The sequence below is a fragment of the Balaenoptera musculus genome, chromosome 6, assembly GCF_009873245.2.
Source record: "Balaenoptera musculus isolate JJ_BM4_2016_0621 chromosome 6, mBalMus1.pri.v3, whole genome shotgun sequence".
NCBI classification, from domain to species: domain Eukaryota; kingdom Metazoa; phylum Chordata; class Mammalia; order Artiodactyla; family Balaenopteridae; genus Balaenoptera; species Balaenoptera musculus.
The window spans coordinates 65,772,543-65,792,216 of record NC_045790.1 but is presented as its reverse complement, the minus strand read 5'-3'; the positions used below and the strand labels follow the sequence as shown (position 1 = coordinate 65,792,216).

General features: G+C 42.0%; 1 protein-coding gene across 2 annotated transcripts in view; it reads right to left on the bottom strand.

Annotated features, from left to right (window-relative positions):
• The window catches only part of PIP5K1B (phosphatidylinositol-4-phosphate 5-kinase type 1 beta), a 341,484-nt gene that overhangs the window by 168,702 nt on the left and 153,108 nt on the right, over positions 1 to 19,674 (bottom strand). Inside the window, exon 4 of one of the 2 annotated variants that reach the window (XM_036856083.1) lies at positions 517 to 558. The exons of the other annotated variant lie outside the window; for it this stretch is intronic. Within the exon in view, the coding sequence (XP_036711978.1) occupies positions 517 to 558 (42 nt within the window). The remainder of the gene's footprint in view (positions 1 to 516; positions 559 to 19,674) is intronic. 2 annotated transcript variants of the gene reach the window in all.

The following is a 19,674-nucleotide window of genomic DNA, read 5'->3' as shown; positions in this document are numbered from 1 at the left end:
TAACTCAATTTCGTTTCTTTTTATGCCTGAGTAATATTCCATTGTATATATGTGCCACATCTTTATCCATTCATCTGTCGAAGGACAACTTAGGTTGCGTCCATGCCCTGGCTATTGTAAATAGTGATGCAATGAACATTGTGGTACATGACTCTTTTTGAATTATGGTTTTCTCAGGGTATATGCCCAGGGGTGGGATTGCTGGGTCGTATGGTAGTTCTATTTTTAGTTTTTTAAGGAACCTCCATACTGTTCTCCATAGTGGCTGTATCAATTTACATTCCCACCAACAGGGCAAGAGGGTTCCCTCTTCTCCACACCCTCTCCAGCATTGTTTGTAGATTTTTTTGATGATGGCCATTCTGACTGGTGTGAGGTGATATAGAAGACCTAAATAGACATTGCTCCAAAGAAGATATACAGATTGCCAACAAACACATGGAAGAATGCTCAACATCATTCATCATTAGAGAAATGCAAATGGAATATATAAAGTTTAATTTGAAAATTGCTTACTCGTTTTGCCATGGGTCCATAATCAAAATTTCCTTCACTGATCTATGATAAAACACATAGCATTGGAACACCAATATTTCCAATTTACTACTTTTCTAATATTAATCCATAATTAAATTGACAATGTTATCTTGGGGGAATAACATGTGTGTGTGTGTGTGTGTGTGTGTGTGTGTGTGTGTGTATGTGCATGTGCACATAAATAGTTTTAACCAACATAACAGGAGAAACAGCAGAATAACTTAATTTAGGAAAATCAGAATGCATTCTTCTTAAGGGTGAAAGTGTGGCATATTTTTATGCCTTGCACTGTTTAATGTAGTACCATGTACACAGCAGGAGATAAATAAATACTTAAATCAGTGGTTCTCAACCAGGGACATCTGACATTGTCTGGAGACATTTTTCGGCTGTCATAACTGGTGATGGTGGTGGTGTTACTACTGGCATCTAGTGGGTAGAGGCCAGGTATGCTGCTAAACATCCTTCAGCACACAGGACAGCTCATAACAAAGAATTATCGAGCGCCAAATATCATTAGTGCTGAGGTTGAGAAACCATGCCTTAAATGAATGTAATAAAGATCATCTGTTTTATAAAAAAAAATATTCCTTTTGAGTTACCATTTTCACTTAGCAAATCCAAGACCCATCTCCACGTTCCCACATGCCCTTTTTTTTTTTTTTTTTTTACTTCTTCTTGCTTTTAACGTCAAAAAACATATCTCCTTGAAAAAATGTATACTCTTGATTTCTTTGATAGAACATGGTACTGGGTCCACTTCCACCTTTTCTGATAGTCTCGCATGTCTTCACTAACTTCTCATATTTTATTTGTTATAATTGCAGTGTCCCTAAAAGTTTGATCCTTGATCCTTAGATTTCCTTAATTATGCAGACAATCAATCCATTCCTAATGGCTTCGAATACTGGCTCTATGCATATGACTCTCAGACGTTTTAAACCTACTTGGATGCTACTCTATCATCACAAACACAGTATATACGGCACCAAACTAAATTTTATCTTACAACCAATCCACCCTCCCCCCCCGCCACCCCGAGACTGGTTTCCTCTCCCAAGGTTCAGTAATCTTGTCAACCAAGGTTGAACCCAAAACAAACCACATCTTGCACATGGCTAGGTCCCCAATAAATACTTGCTAACTTCCCTTGAAATGGCCACGATCATTCATACCGCTCAGTCACCTCCACTATACAAGCAGTAACAATCACTTTCCCATGGAGTCATCGTTTAATCGCTCTGCTTACTTCACTGCAAATATTACATCACCCTTAGTGTGAGGAAAACTACCTACCCCTGTCCCTGCAGGAGGTAAGAGAAACGTCTTGGTGTTTTTCTTTTTTACACATGCCTTTTTACTTATGATCCCAGAGCATCAAGATGGCAAAAGACTGAGAGTCAAGCCCAAATAGTGTAACCAGTGCTTAAAAAACAAAAAGTTGCTATTTTAATACTCCCGCTCTGAGCTCAGCAATGCCAATTGGCATCAGTGACCTTTTGTACCAATAGCTCTGACTTCTGAAGGCTGAAATGAATTTTTCTCATTTTAACCTCACATAAAAATTCAAGAGATTTCTCTTCTCCTATCCATCACTCAGGGCAGTATGGCACGAGACATGACATCAGCATTTTCCAGAGGACCCAACATCCCGAAACGTTCTGTTCCAGACCTATCAACAGACTCACATGTTCTCAAACTGCTTTTCCTTCCCCGCACCCCACCCCGACTCTGCTTCCAGAACTACCTGGATTTCTGCTTAATTCAGTCACTTAGGGCTTCTTGGACTGGAACATCTGTCAAACATGGAGTACCCAATTCTTTGCTAACCACCCACCACGTCCCCCCTCCTACACCCCCAGGAACAGAGGGTGGTCAAAGGTGCAGGAGGATATATCTGGTATTTTCAAACCTTAGAAAGTCTGGGAATCACTGGGACACTTGTTAAAACAGACTGAAAGCAAAACTACAGAGACACTGAAAAGATCAGTGGTTGCCAGGGGCTGGGGGAGGGAAGGTGGAGCACAGAGGATTTTCAGGGCAGGGAAAATACTCTGTACGATACCTTTGTGATGGATGCACATAATTATGCATTTGTCTAAACCCACAGAATGTACAACACCAAGAGTGAACCGTAATGTAAACTATGGACCTTGGGTGATTATGATATGTCCATGTGGGTTCATCGGTTGTAACAGTGCACCCCTCTGGTGGGGGATGCTGATAATGGGGGAGGTGTGCATGTGTGGGTACAGGGGGTGTATGGGAAACCTCTGTACCTTCCTCTCAATTTTGCTGTTAACCTACAACTACTCTAAGAAGCAAGTCTTAAAAAAAAGTCATTAGGCACTGAGAAAAAGAAAAGCGACTTACGGGTTGCATCTCCAGAACTTCTGATTCTGAAGGTCTGCGGTGAGGCTCAAGCATTTGCTCTTGCTCTAAGGAGCATTACAAAAATCTCTGTCCTGTGGTATAAGATTAAATTTTGAATCCCCGAAGGAATAAGATTTTGGAAAGGACCCCACTGACATCTGTTTAGTTAAACCAAAAACCAGACTTGTAATACTATTACTTTCCTTTCAGGCTCCTTAAAATTCAAGTGCTTTGAAGAGAGATATAAAAGAAATCATAATAAAGTTAATCTTTTTTGATCAACTATTTGTGCCAGGCACTTAATGTATAGATAACAACAATTATAATCACAATCTACCATAATCATAGCACGCACTTACAGAGTGATTACAAAAAGGCAGGCACTATTCTAAGTGCTTTTGGTTACATTAACTCTTGTATCTTCACAACGACCCTGTGAGGTAGGTACTATTATTATCTCCATCTTACTGACTCAGGAAGGTTTAGTAACTTACACTAGGTCACACAGCTAGTGAAGAGGTGGAGCTGGGACTCATACCTGGGGAGTTTGGCTCCTGAGTCCAAGTTATAAAGTACATGTTAGAACCTCTGACCTCATTTAAGCCTTCCAAGGACACTGAAGAGTGGCGACAATCACACCCATTTTACCGGTGGGGATTTAAGGCTCAGCAAAGTTAACTGACTTGCCCCACTCACATTGTTAGAGCGTGGTAGTGTCTAGCTGCAAAACCCGCGCTGCTTCCGTGTTTCTTTTTTTTTTTTCAAAATGATCCTGGAATCAGAGCTGGAAGCTCTCTATTAAGTCTGGCTGTTTGACCTCAGCAAAGGAAGCAGCTCTGTGGGAGCCATTCCTTTTGATGAAAATAGGGATAAAATATTTTATTTGCTTCTAATCATACCCAACCATGGGTAAGCCTAAGAAAAACTTGTAAACCACTTGGTAAACCAGTATGAACTCCATTGTTAAGGTCACTACTAATAACATGGGGAGGTATAAACAAAAGGAGATATCTTGCTGCCACGGGAGGATCGTTACCGCAAGGTTTCCTCCTCCCCATCTTTGTGTAAAATTAAATCCTTTAGCATTGATGTATTCGGGTATAATTAAAAAGCATCTTGTCTATTTCATGGAAACGTCTCATTGTATTCACTGTGGCATGTGGTTTTTAGGGCCACCAGCAGTAAAGGCCCCATTACCTGACATTTTCCCATTGGACATCAGGCGCAGTGGCCAGGATGGAAGAAACCATAGTATTTTCTGACACAATCACTCTTGAGCAAGATGTGCTTTAAAATTACGAAAACACTTTGAAATGCTAGCTGGAGAGTCTCTGATGAGCAGACTAGTAAATCATGATGACAAAGAACCTGCTGTGTGTAGTGCCGGTGTCTGCTCTTCTAGAACCAGCAGTTCTTTCCCTGAACACTCTGAGGGAAAACTCCTCTCCTCCTTCCTCAGGGATGCCACCAACAGAGCAGCGAGTCTGTAATGAGTCGGCAGCTTCGCACACACACACTCAGTCCCTCCAATTTTCTCTGTGTGGCTTTGCATATGCTCTAAATATGCTGAGACGTGACCATTTCCCCTTTGACCTCTGTGAAAACGTATAGGTTTAGATTTCAGAACACAGCCAAACAGAGTCTATTTTTAACTCGGGGCTTTTTTCAAGGGCTAAGTGGAGGCAACATATTGTGTGGATACTAGGAACACCTCTAAAGCCTTTGATACTTGGAGAAAGAAGCAGGCAACACCACAAAGGCAAACCACACACACTTACTTTCATAGTTCCTCTTTACTAACCCAAATTTGTTCAGCAACGATGGCAATACTAAGAAGAAAATTAATGTCAGCTTGCATTTGGATAATATGTTATGGTTTTCACAATATTACTTTTTAAAAAAAAAATTTTATTTACTTATTTATGGCTGTGTTGGGTCTTCGTTTCTGTGCGAGGGCTTTCTCTAGTTGCGGCAAGTGGGGGCCACTCTTCATCGCGGCGCGCGGGCCTCTCATTATGGCGGCCTCTCTTGTTGCGGAGCACAGGCTCCAGACGCGCAGGCTCAGTAGTTGTGGCTTACGGGCCTAGTTGCTCCGCGGCATGTGGGATCTTCCCAGACCAGGGCTCGAACCCGTGTCCCCTGCATTGGCAGGCAGATTCTCAACCACTGCGCCACCAGGGAAGCCCACAATATTACCTTTTAATGATTGCATTTGATTGTCACAATTGTTATGTGGGTAGGTAGGGTTTTAATGCCCATTTTATAAAGAAACTGTGGCTCTGGATGATTACCTTGACCTAAGTCCCCTGGCTAGTATGTGGTAGAGCTAGGAGTGATATTCTGGTCTAGAAGGTACCAGTTCAGTGCTCTACCAGTGTGCACTGCTTTACCTGCCTGAATTTTCTCTGCAGGAGATAGATCTGATTGAAGCCGAGACATACTTGAACCGTGAGATAATAATGATACTATCAATGAGACTAAGCGTCTATGTAAACCCGCTATTAGGGGAGCAATGATCCCGACAACAGTAAGATTTTAATGCTCTTACACTGGTTACAGGAAACTGCTTTCTATAGTGCATTGTCTATGAAATTAGATCACTTAATATGCAATCTGATATCACCGGCTTTAAAAAGGAAGTATTAAAACATTTCAAGTCAACAGCATTTTCCTCCCTAAGGTGATCTGATAACCTAATTACAGGATTATAGCCAATATATATGTTACCAGAGTGATTTTTAAAAAAAGCACAGATCTAATCTTGTCACCATCTTGCTCGAAGCCTTCTAATGGGTCTGTAGTATCCTCACCGCAGGATTAACTCCAAATACCTTAGCTTGACACGGAAACCATCTATGATATTAGTCCCTCCGTACCTCCCACTGACTCCTGCATGCCAACATAAAAAAAGATCCTAAACACACACACACACACACTATCCTTTGAGCAAGGGGACCTTACAGGTCCATGAACCCGTAACAACTATGTGTGAAATTTTCTGCTATGTGCATTTTTTTCCAAGGAGGGGGTCTAATGCTTTCTCTTTTTCCCAGAACATCCATTTTCTCAAAACCACAGATGTAGAGAGGTTAATTCTAAGTCAGAGATGTTTACTGAGAAGCACCTTAAACTAGGCCATTAAAAAAATGGTTCAGTAACACCTCTTAAGAGCAAGAGGAGACAATCCTTGTTCAGCCCGGGAGACCCCGGCCCCTCTTTCCCATCTGACAGCTCAAGTCCAGTTCTAGGTTCTCCCTCCTGTCTCTGAACCTGAACTCAACAAAGAGGGCAGAGATTTCTTGCTCATCCCAATGAGAGAATTAAGGAAAAAGAAAGGGATAGCTTGCACAAAACCGGCTGTAGGACTATGGACATGGGATAGTTTGTGAGCAGGCAAGCCTAAAGCCTTCTGAAAGGAGGTGGGACTGCCTCTCACCTGCAGGTTCCCCAACCCATTTCTCCAGTCCCTCCTTGCTGTGTTGGTTTTCTACTGCTGCTGTAACAAATGACCACAAACTTTGTGTCTTCAAACAACACAAACGTACTACCTTACAGTTCTGGAGGCCAGAGGTCCTAAAATCAAGGTGTTGGAAGGGCTGCGTGCTATAGGCTGTAGTTGAGAATCCAGTTCCTTGCCCCTTCAAGCTTCTAGAGGTCAATCATTCCTTGCCTCGTGGCCCCCTCCTCCATTTTCAAAGCCAGCAGCATCTTCAAATCTTTCTTAACCTCTCTCTTTGTCTCCCCTCTGCTTTTGTCATCACACCTCCTCTGATTCTGACTCTCTAGCCTCCCTCTTACAAGTACCTCTGTAATTACATTGGACCCATCTGGATAATCCAAGATCACTTCCCCATCGCAAGATCTTCAACTTAATCACCTCCGCAAAGTCCCTTTTGCCATGTAAAGTAACATATTCACAGGCTCTAGAGATTAGGGTGTGGCCATCTTTGGGGTCCCCACGATTCTGCACACCACACTCTATTTCAGGTTTGACTCCAGCATTTTTTCCAGGGTTGCCCAGGCAAAGAGAAGAGCTCCCCTCAGAACTCCATTCAGTCACATGCTGTTCATTCGTTTAGCAAAGATCTGAGAATCTTCTGTGAGCTAGGCACTGTGCTAGATGTTGGGGAAAGCATAAACCAAAAAAAGACACTGTTCTTGCTCTCATGAGAGTTTGTAGTCTAGTGGGTGAAAGAGATATTAAAGATACACATTCATGGAGGAGCTTCAAGATGGCAGAAGAGTAAGACGCGGAGATCTCCTTCCTCCCCACAAATACATCAGAAATACATCTACACGTGGAACTGCTCCTACAGAACACCTACTGAACACTGGCAGAAGACCTCAGACCTCTCAAAAGGCAAGAAACTCCCCACGTACCTGGGTAGGGCAAAAGAAGAAAGAAAAAACAGAGACAAAAGAATAGGGATGGGACCTGCACCAGTGGGAGGGAGCCGGGAAGGAGGAAAGGTTTCCACACACTAGGAAGCCCCTTCACGGGCGGAGACTGCGGGTGGCAGAGGGGGGAAGCTTCGGAGCCATGGAGGAGAGCGCAGCCACAGGGGTGCGGAGGGCAAAGCGGAGAGATTCCCGCACAGAGGATCGGCGCCGAGCAGCACTCACCAGCCCGAGAGGCTTGTCTGCTCACCCGCCAGGGCGGGCGGGGCTGGGAGCTGAGGCTTGGGCTTCGGTCGGATCGCAGGGAGAGGACTGGGGTTGGCTGCGTGAACACAGCCTGAAGGGGGCTAGTGCACCACAGCTAGCCGGGAGGGAGTCCGGGAAAAAGTCTGGACCTGCCGAAGAGGCAAGAGACTTTTGCCTCTTTGTTTCCTGGTGCGCGAGGAGAGGGGATTCAGAGCGCCGCCTAAACGAGCTCCAGAGATGGGCGTGAGCCGCGGCTATCAGCGTGGACCCCAGAGACAGGCATGAGACACTAAGGCTGCTGCTGCCGCCACCGAGAAGCCTGTGTGCGAGCACAGGTCACTGTCCACACCTCCCCTCCCAGGAGCCGGTGCAGCCCGCCACTGCCGGGGTCCCGTGATCCGGGGACAACTTACCCGGGAGAACGCACGGCGCACCTCAGGCTGCTGCAACATCACACCAGCCTCTGCCGCCGCAGGCTCGCCCCGCATCCGTACCCCTCCCTCCCACCGTCCTGAGTGAGCCAGAGCCCCCTAATCAGCTGCTCCTTTAACCCCCTCCTGTCTGAGCGAAGAACAGACACCCTCAGGCGACCTACACGCAGAGGCGGGTCCAAATCCAAAGCTGAACCCCAGGAGCTGTGCGAACAAAGAAGAGAAAGGGAAATTTCTCCCAGCAGCCTCAGGAGCAGCGGATTAAATCTCCACAATCAACTTGATGTACCCTGCATCTGTGGAATACCTGAATAGACAACGAATCATCCCAAATTGAGGAGGTGGACTTTGGGAGCAACGATATATATATATATTTTTCCCTTTTTCTCTTTTTGTGAGTGTGTACGTGTATGCTTCTGTCTGTGATTTTGTCTGTATAGCTTTGCTTTTACCATTTGTCCTAGGGTTCTGTCTTTTTCTTTTTTTTTTTTTTCGTACAGTTTTTATCGCCTGTTATCATTGGTGGATTTGTTTTCTGGTTTCATTGCTCTCTTCTTTCTTTCTTCCTTTTTTTTTATTACTTAAAAAAATTTTTTTTAATAATTATTTTTTATTTTAATAACATTATTTTATTTTATTTTATTGTATATCATTTTATCTTCTTCTTTCTTTCTTTTTTTTTCTCCCTTTTATTCTGACCCGTGTGGATGACAGACTCTTGGTACTCCAGCCAGGCATCAGGGCTGTGCCTCTGAGGTGGGAGAGCCAAGTTCAGGACACTGGTCCACCAGAGACCTCCAGCTCCACATAATATCAAACAGTGAAAATCTCCCAGAGATCTCCATCTCAATGCCAAGACCCAGCTCCACTCAACGACCAGCAAGCTACAGTGCTGGACACCCTATGCCAAACAACTAGCAAGACAGGAACACAACCCCATCCATTAGCAGACAGGCTGCCTAAAATCATAAGGCCACAGACAGCCCAAAACACACCACCAGACGTGGACCTGCGCACTAGAAAGACAAGATACAGCCTCATCCACCAGAACACAGGCACTAGTCCCCTCCACCAGGAAGCCTACACAACCCACTGAACCAACCTTAGCCACTGGGCGCAGACACCAAAAACAACGGGAACTATGAACCTGCAGCCTGCAAAAAGGAGACCCCAAACACAGTAACTTAAGCAAAATAAGAAGAAAGAGAAACACACAGCAGATGAAGAGCAAGGAAAAAACCCACCAGACCTAAAAAATGATGAGGAAATAGGCAGTCTACCTGAAAAAGAATTCAGAATAATGATAGTTAAGATGATCCAAAATCTTAGAAATAGAATGGAGAAAATACAAGAAACGTTTAACAAGGACCCAGAAGAACTAAAGAGCAAACAAACAGTGATGAACAACACAATAAATGAAATTAAAAATTCTCTAGAAGGGATCAATAGCAGAATAACTGAGGCAGAAAAACGGATAAGTGACCTGGAAGATAAAATAGTGGAAATAACTACTGCAGAGCAGAATAAAGAAAAAAGAATGAAAAGAATTGAGGACAGTCTCAGAGACCTCTGGGACAACATTAAATGCACCAACATTCGAATTATAGGGGTCCCAGAAGAAGAAGAGAAAAAGAAAGGGACTGAGAAAATATTTGAAGAGATTATAGTTGAAAACTTCCCTAATATGGGAAAGGAAATAGTTAATCAAGTCCAGGAAGCACAGAGAGTCCCATACAGGATAAATCCAAGGAGAAACACACTAAGACACATATTAATCAAACTATCAAAAATTTAAAAAAAGAAAAAATATTAAAAGCAGCAAGGGAAAAACAACAAATAACACACAAGGGAATTCCCATGAGGTTAACAGCTGATCTTTCAGCAGAAACTCTGCAAGCCAGAAGGGAGTGGCAGGACATATTTAAAGTGATGAAGGGGAAAAACCTACAACCAAGATTACTCTACCCAGCAAGGATCTCATTCAGATTTGATGGACATATTAAAACCTTTACAGACAAGCAAAAGCTAAGAGAATTCAGCACCACCAAACCAGCTTTACAACAAACACTAAAGGAACTTCTCTAGGCAGGAAACACAAGAGAAGGAAAAGACTTACAATAATAAACCCAAAACAATTAAGTAAATGGTAATAGGAATATACATATCAATAATTACCTTAAACGTAAATGGATTAAATGCTCCAACCAAAAGACATAGACTGGCTGAATGGATACAAAAACAAGACCCGTATATATGCTGTCTACAAGAGACCCACTTCAGACCTAGGGACACATACAGACTGAAAGTGAGGGGACGGAAAAAGATATTCCATACAAATTGAAATCAAAAGAAAGCTGGAGTAACAATTCTCATATCAGACAAAATAGACTTTAAAACAAAGACTATTACAAGAGACAAAGAAGGACACTACATAATGATTAAGGGATCAATCCAAGAAGAAGATATAACAATTGTAATTATTTATGCACCCCACATAGGAGCACCTCAATACATAAGGCAAATACTAACAGCCATAAAAGGGGAAATCGACAGTAACACAATCATAGCAGAAGACTTTAACACCCCACCATCACCAATGGACAGATCATCCAAAGTGAAAATAAATAAGGAAACACAAGCTTTAAATGATACATTAAACAGGATGGATTTAATTGATATTTATAGGACATTCCATCCAAAAACAACAGAATACACTTTCTTCTCAAGTGCTCATGGAACATTCTCCAGAATAGATCGTATCTGGGGTCACAAATCAAGCCTTGGTAAATTTAAGAAAATTGAAATCGTATCAAGTATCTTTTCTGACCACAACGCTGTGAGACTAGATATCATTTACAGGAGAAAACCTGTAAAAAATAGAGACACATGGAGGCTAAACAACACACTACTTAATAACCAAGAGATCACTGAAGAAATCAAAGAGGAAATCAAAAAATACCTAGAAACAAATGACAATGAAAACACAACGACCCAAAACCTATGGGATGCAGCAAAAGCAGTTCTAAGAGGGAAGTTTATAGCAATACAATCCTACCTTAAGAAACAAGAAACATCTCAAATAAACAACCTAACCTTACACCTAAAGCAATTAGAGAAAAAAGAACAAAAAAACCCCAAAGTTAGCAGAAGGAAAGAAATCATAAAGATCAGATCAGAAATAAATGAAAAAGAAATGAAGGAAACGAGAGCAAAGATCCATAATACTAAAAGCTGGTTCTTTGAGAACATAAACAAAATTGATAAGCCATTAGCCAGACTCATCAAGAAAAAAAGGGAGAAGACTCAAATCAACAGAATTACAAATGAAAAAGGAGAAGTAACAACTGACACTGCAGAAATACCAAGCATCATGAGAGATTACTACAAGCAACTATATGCCAATAAAATGGACAACCTGCAAGAAATAGACAAATTCTTAGAAATGCACAACCTTCCGAGACTGAACCAGGAAGAAACAGAAAATATGAACAGACCAATCACAAGCACTGAAATTGAAACTGTGATTAAAATCTTCCAACAAACAGAAGTCCAGGACCAGATGGCTTCACAGGCGAATTCTATCAAACATTTAGAGAAGAGCTAACACCTATCCTTCTCAAACTCTTCCAAAATATAGCAGAGGGAGGAACACTCCCAAACTCATTCTATGAGTCCACCATCACACTGATCCCAAAACCAGACAAAGATGTCACAAAGAAAGAAAACTACAGGCCAATATCACTGATGAACATAGATGCAAAAATCCTCAACAAAATACTGGCAGACAGAATCCAACAGCACATTAAAAAGATCAAACACCATGATCAAGTGGGGTTTATCCCAGGAATGCAAGGATTCTTCAATATATGCAAATCAATCAATGTGATACACCATAATAACAAACTGAAGGAGAAAAACCATATGATCACCTCAATAGATGCAGAGAAAGCTTTCAACAAAATTCAACACCCATTTATGATAAAAACCCTCCAGAAAGTAGGCATAGAGGGAACTTACCTCAACATAATAAAGGCCATATATGACAAACCCACAGCCAACATCGTCCTCAATGGTGAAAAACTGAAACCATTTCCACTAAGATCAGGAACAAGACAAGGTTGCCCACTCTCACCACTATTATTCAACATAGTTTTGGAAGTGTTAGCCACAGCAATCAGAGAAGAAAAAGAAATAAAAGGAATCCAAATCGGAAAAGAAGAAGTAAAGCTGTCACTGTTTCCAGATGACATGATACTATACATAGAGAATCCTAAAACTGCCACCAGAAAACTACTAGAGCTAATCAATGAATTTGGTAAAGTAGCAGGATACAAAATTAATGCACAGAAATCTCTTGCATTCCTATGCACTAATGATGAAAAATCTGAAAGTGAAATTAAGAAAACGCTCCCGTTTACCATTGCAACAAAAAGAATAAAATATCTAGGAATAAACCTACCTAAGGAGACAAAAGACCTGTATGCAGAAAATTATAAGACACTGATGAAAGAAATTAAAGATGATACAAACAGATGGAGAGCTATACCATGTTCTTGGATTGCAAGAATCAACATTGTGAAAACGACTCTACTACCCAAAGCAATCTACAGATTCAATGCGATCCCTATCAAACTACCAATGGCATTTTTCATAGAACTAGAACAAAAAATTTCACAATTTGTATGGAAACACAAAAGACCCCGAATAGCCAAAGCAATCTTGAGAAAGAAAAACGGAGTTGGAGGAATCAGGCTCCCTGACTTCAGACTCTACTACAAAGCTACAGTAATAAAGACAGTATGGTACTGGCACAAAAACAGAAATATAGATCAATGGAACAGGATAGAAAGCCCAGAGATAAACTCACGCACATATGGTCACCTTATCTTTGATAAAGGAGGCAAGAATATACAGTGGAGAAAAGACAGCCTCTTTAATAAGTGGTGCTGGGAAAACTGGACAGCTACATGTAAAAGAATGAAATTAGAACACTCCCTAACACCATACACAAAAATAAACTCAAAATGAATTAAAGACCTAAATGTAAGGCAGACATTATAAAACTCTTAGAGGGAATCATAGGCAGAACACTCTATGACATAAATCACAGCAAGATCCTTTTTGACCCACTTCCTAGAGAAATGGGAATAAAAACAAAAATAAACAAATGGGACCTACTGAAACTGAAAAGCTTTTGCACAGCAAAGGAATCCATAAACAAGACGAAAAGACAACCCTCAGAATGGGAGAAGATATTTGCCAATGAAGCAACTGACAAAGGATTAATCTCCAAAATTTACAAGCAGCTCATGCAGCTCTATATCAAAAAAACAAACAACCCAATCCAAAAATAGGCAGAAGACCTAAATAGACATTTCTCCAAAGATATACAGATTGCCAACAAACACATGAAAGAATGCTCAACATCATTAATCATTAGAGACATGCAAATTAAAACTACAATGAGATATCATCTCACACCAGTCAGAATGGCCATCATTAAAAAATCTAGAAACAATAAATGCTGGAGAGGGTGTGGAGAAAAGGGAACCCTCTTGCACTGTTGGTGGGAATGTAAATTGATACAGCCACTATGGAGAACAGTATGGAGGTGCCTTAAAAAACTAAAAATAGAACTACCATACGACCCAGCAATCCCACTACTGGGCATATACCCTGAGAAAACGATAATTTAAAAAGAGCCATGTACCAAAATGTTCATTGCAGCTCTATTTACAATAGCCAGGACATGGAAGCAACCTAGGTGTCCATCAACAGATGAATGGATAAAGAAGATGTGGCACATATATACAATGGAATATTACTCAGCCATAAAAAGAAACAAAATTGAGTTATCTGTGGTGAGGTGGATGGACCTAGAGTCTGTCCTACAGAGTGAAGTAAGTCAGAAAAAGAAAAACAAATACCATGTGCTAACAAATATATATGGAATCTAAAAAACAAAACAAAAAAAATGGTCATGAAGAACCTATGGGCAAGAAGGGAATAAAGACGCAGACCTACTAGAGAATGGACTTGAGGATACGCGGAGGGGGAAGGGTAAGCTGGGACGAAGTGAGAGAGTGGCATGGACATATATACACTACCAAATGTAAAACCGACAGCTAGTGGGAAGCAGCTGCATAGCACAGGGAGATCAGCTCAGTGCTTTGTGACCACCTAGAGGGGTGGGATAGGGAGGGTGGCAGGGAGGCAGACGCAAGAGGGAGGAGATATGGGCACATATGTATACGTATAACTGATTCACTTTGTTATAAAGCAGAAACTAACACACCACCGTAAAGCAATTATACACCAATAAAGATGTTAAAAAATAATAATAAAATAAAAAATAAAGATACACATTCATAATAGGCAGTGATACAAACAACAGGGTGATGTGACTGAGGCTGAAAGCGGGGGTGGGGGATCCACTTTAGAATGGGGGAGTTAGCAGAGGTCTAGCAGGAATGACGTGCAGGCTGAGATGTGAAAGGTGAGTTGGCAGGTCATGTCAACGGAGTCTGGCTGTATGCCCACCACGTGCCAGGCACTATTCTACAAATTGGGGATACAGAAGTGACCTGGCTAGAGTCCTTGCCTTCAAGGAACTGAGAGTCACATTAGGAGGTCAGGGGAATCGATTTGCAGGCATAGAGAAGCAGCAGTTTAGGGACCTGAAAGCAAATCACTGTGGGTAAATTAAGGTGGGCGTCAGGGAGAATACTGGAATTGGAGGCTGCAAAGATGGGATGAATCTAGGTCTGAGCCTTATAGATCCTGTTAAGGGTTTGATGTGTTTCAATAAGGGAACGGTTATTGTCTCGTTTGAAAAAGTTCACTCTGGCTGCCGTGTGGAGAACAGACTGGAGAGAACATATGAGGAAAAGTGATTAGGAGACAATGGTCATGGTTCATACTGAGATGTGGATGGCTTAGAGTAGGGTGATGAACAAGACGATGGACAGAAGAGTTGAATTTGAAATACATTTTGGAGGGAAATAAACAGAACTTGCTATGAATTAGAAATGAGGGAGAGAAAAGTACTGAAACACCTCCTGGTGTTTTCCTTGAGCAGTTGAGAGGACTGAGGTTGCTTTACTGAGTTGGGGAGACTGAAGGAGGAACATATTCTGGGGAGAAGATTAAGAGTTCCATTTGAGATGCCAATGAGACATCCAAACGGAGGTGTCAAGATAGAAATCTGGAGCTTAGAACAGAGGTTTGGGCTGAAAATTTGAATTTGAGTGTTTTGAGCATATAAATGGTATTGAAAACCAAAGGGCTGGATGAGTAACCTAGGGAGAAAGGGGAGTGTTCTAGAAGGGCCTTGAGCAGAGTCAACAGTTAGGGTGGAGACAGAGAAAGGAGAACCTTTGGGGGAGATTTAGGAGTGATTACAGGAGTGGGAAGAAAATCAGGAAAACATGGCTTCAGAAAAACTGAGAAAACCAAATGAAGAATTTGAAGTGACAGCAGTCTCAACAAGTGGCTCTTTCATTTGATAATGTGAATGTCACAACTTGGAATATCTAAAGCTATGCATTAAATTCTCTATTCTTTTCTCATTCATATCACTGATTCATAGTCCAAGTACAGATCTAAAATACTTGACAAAATTATTTGATAAACTCCAGTCAACTTATGCCTTCATTTAAACCATATTTTAAAAATATTCTATAACTTTAAAAATATCACATTAAAAAAGCAGGATACAAAATACATATAATAAAATTTGAAAAAGAAAAACTCCAAATGTTTTATACACATCCACGGAGGAAAACAAGACAGGAAGGAAATACATCAAACTGTATGATTATCTCTGGGTTGTGGGATATTGGGTGATTTTTTTACTTTCAAGTCTTGTACTTCTCAGATTTTCTAAATTTTGTGTTACAGGCAGGAATGCAAACGTCCTTCAATGAAAGCACTTTTACTATGTTTATAAATACATTTTGAAGGATGACAAAGGCATGTTTAGGATTTGCTCATTTTTTTAAATCTCATTTTTTTTTAAGTCAAGTCCTCTACGCTAGAAACCCATCTAACTATTACACTCTTATGAAGTGTAATCATAATGAACTTTATTATGGGAAGGGGAAGGGTTGGGGGGGGCTTCTTTCTCTTTTCTGATTGCCGGAGGGAGCAGGAAAGGTCTGACTTGAGGAGAGGGGTACAGTTGTAAGATGCCCCAGGCACTCAAGGCTCACCAGGTGTATATGTACACCTCTTTCTCTTGCGTGTTGCTTTCACAGGATCAGCAGTTACCCCTCCACATGGTGGTTGCATCTCCCCTTTAGGGGAAGAACACATCTCCTTCTGGCTGGTAGGTCCATGTTGTTCCTCCACGTCCTTACCTGGACAGGCTAAGTGATGACCACAGAGCAGCTTTATCTCTAGCTCAGTGTCCTCAACTGGTCACATTTCATTTATCCCCCACCCTCCCTAAGAACCCTCTCTTAGATTTGCCACCGTCAGAGCAGCTGACCAACAATTCTCTCGTTCTTTCAGTTTCCCAGAAAATACTACAGTTCACTGCATCCCCCAGGCTGCAGGGTCACATCACATTCACAGTGGTCTCACTGAAGCCCCGTTTCCTTAGGCTTAAGATGATGGGCAAACCCTCTCCTAACCCCCGTCCCCCCTCATAGGGGTAACTCATGACATCAACAACTCTCTCCAAAATTCCTTTTCCAGTCTCCACATTTCACATGGGCCAGCCAAGCTCTTTCACAGACCAGGATGATCACTGCACTGGTCTGAGACCACCTCCTTTCCCAAGTTCCGCGTGGAAGACTGGCACCCTTTCAGCTTGCACTGTCCTTCACTAATTCACAGGTCCTGCTGATAAAAAACGTGGGGCTGTGGTCAGCGGCATCAACTGTTTTCTGTGTTCCTTTCCATCTGTCACATGACTGCCAGACTCATCATTCTCAGGTTTTTGTTTTTTTCTTTTTTTTTTTTAACACCACCTCCCAGCATAAAAACCTTCACTGTTTTTTCACTATCTGTAGAAGTGAACCTCAATTCCTTGCTTGGTCTTCAAAAATTTTCTACAATCTACTTCCTGCTAATGCTAACTGCAATAATACATAAATTCCCAAATTCTAACTTCTATAAAAAGCACAACCCTGAAATCTGGTGTCTTAATTCTACACACGTTGATTTCTCAATCAGGAATGGTCTTCTATGGTTGCCCCTGATTGGTGCTCTGCTTCCCTCTATTGGGTGGCATCCTGTATCCTTGTGGCTCTGACATCCCCTAGGGTCTCAAAGTCCTCCAAATCCAGCTGGCTGATAGAAGAAGCAGGAATGGTGAAGGAACACCCACTTTCCACTTCTGACTACCTTTGCCAGAAGTCACCATGCAGGATATTTACCCCAGGTCTGCTACTCAGCCATTCTCCATCCTACTCTGTGTCCTGGAACATTCCCTGTACAACTACATTAAAGTACTTCCTATCCTTCTGGCTTCCAGTTGGATTTGGCCAATAGGACGCCTCCACAGAAGATTGAAGAGCGGCTGGAGAGTGACATCAGGGTGTCCACTCCCCTCCTTCCCTTACCTCGGGTTGGACTCAGACTGCTGTGTCCTTCTGAGGGTTACAGCTCCTTTCCTTTCTTGTGGACCTCTCCAGATAACTCCTATTCTAACTCCTAGAAACTGTACCATTCCCTTCTCTCTCAGGTCTAAGAGAGCTAACGGGGTAGGGTTGGGCCTCATGATACTATACTATCCATTGTAGTTTCCTTATCCACTCCTGCATCTTTGCGAACAGTGCCTTTCTTAAACTCTCTTCAAGTGGTCTAATTTGAGTCTGCCATCCATTTGCCATCCAGATCCTCTAGCTAAAGATAGTGGACCACTCACGGTCCATTAGCAAGGACGAACCACATGGCCTCACCAAGACATAAGGAGGGCTTGCTTTGCAGCTGCTTTCCAAATCCAGCTTTGCTGTGGAAGAGGGAACACAAATTCTGGTGGACAGTTTGCTGTCTAGGCCACACAACAGACCCTACTGCCCTCGCACAAATCCACACCTTCCGCCAAACTCTCCTGCTTAAACTTGCCATGTGATTCCTGGTCTCCGCCCACACTGATACCCCTGCCTTCAATGTCGTCTCCATTCTCCTTTGCTCCCCACTGACTCTCCCAGATCCAGTTCTACCATTAGTCTCTGCACACAGTGTTTGCTCACCCAGCAGCTAGACATGACTACTCCCCTCTCCCAGTATGAATGGTTTCATACTTCTGCGGTACTGTTATTTTCACGGCTGGAAACTACTTTTCTGATACCATTTCTGCAGCTGACATTTTTGAAAATGAGAATACTGGAGCACCATTATAATGATGTCCTCCCCTGCACCTGCACAGACCTTCTATGTGGTGAAACTGCCTCATAACAAGGTCATTCTGACACACTAGGCACTCAACCACCTTGGAAGAAGCCCAAGACAGATTCACTTCCTGTTTAATTTTCCCTTACTACTAAGCAGCCTTTATAACAAGATCCCAGTGTATCCACTTGTTGGAAGGAAGATTTGATTCTCTAAATGTGTTCGAAAAGGCAGAACATAGAAAAGGTGTTTCGTGCTCTCTTTTAAATGATCTTCCCCTATGTATATGATTGGCAGTGAAGCACGTACTCTCATTGGAATGGAAAAGCATATTCAGCAAACATTTCTCATTAACATAAAAATACTATACTCTTAAGGTATTCAGCAGTGGTAAATTATGCCCACTTACTTGCCCTTAAAAGAGATATGCCATCAACCGCAGATGAAATTTTTGATTTAGGATAGAACAGTATTATGAATGCTGCTATATTAGTCTTTTATAAATATTACAGTGTAGACTGAGACATTCATCATAAATGTGGCACAGTGTAATATCCTTAATGCTACCCTACACACTAGGGAAGAAAGTTTCATTTGTTTGTATATTCAAATAAAAATAGTATTTATTTGATACAAATACAAATGTAGGTTCAATAAATAAAAATAAGAAAGGATTGAATTTTCATCCTTCTAGCATCAAAAAAACCTAACTTCCCACAGTCTTATTATATTTCCTGGTAAGGGGGTGTCAATTTTAAAGGTAAACTATTACACTGGTGCTAAGCACTGTTTTGGGGGGAACAACACAATGCTTATGGCAGATGTTGCTATTTGTCCCCAGTATCCGTTCACCCTTCTTGTTTAGTAGTTGTTCTCAATAAGGGTTGATTTTGTCCACCAGGAGACATGGAACAGTGTCTGGAGACAATTTTGGTGGTCACAACTGAGGAGTGCTACTGACATCTATCTATCTATCCCTGGACAGAGGCCAGGGACGCTGCTCCTACAATGCACAGGATGGCCCCCACAGCAGAGAGTTATCCAGCCCCAAATGTCAACAGTGCCGAGGCTGAGAACCCCTGTTAGACGCTAACAGAAACTCGAATTGGGTAGTTTGCTTGGTTCTCTTGCAGCTAGGTGTAGTCACGTGTCTAATTTCTGAACATCAAGATGTGAGAGAAAATGTGTCCAACTCCCAGGTCACACTGCTCACAGGGAGGGGAATGTCTTCTGCAGCTGTGATGGCTGGAGCTGAAGCAGTCCTCCTCATTTGGAAGCTGTACATTGAGGACGACAGAAAAACAAGATAGAAACCTGGGCCCCTGATGACTCGAAGAGGAAGTAAATTACC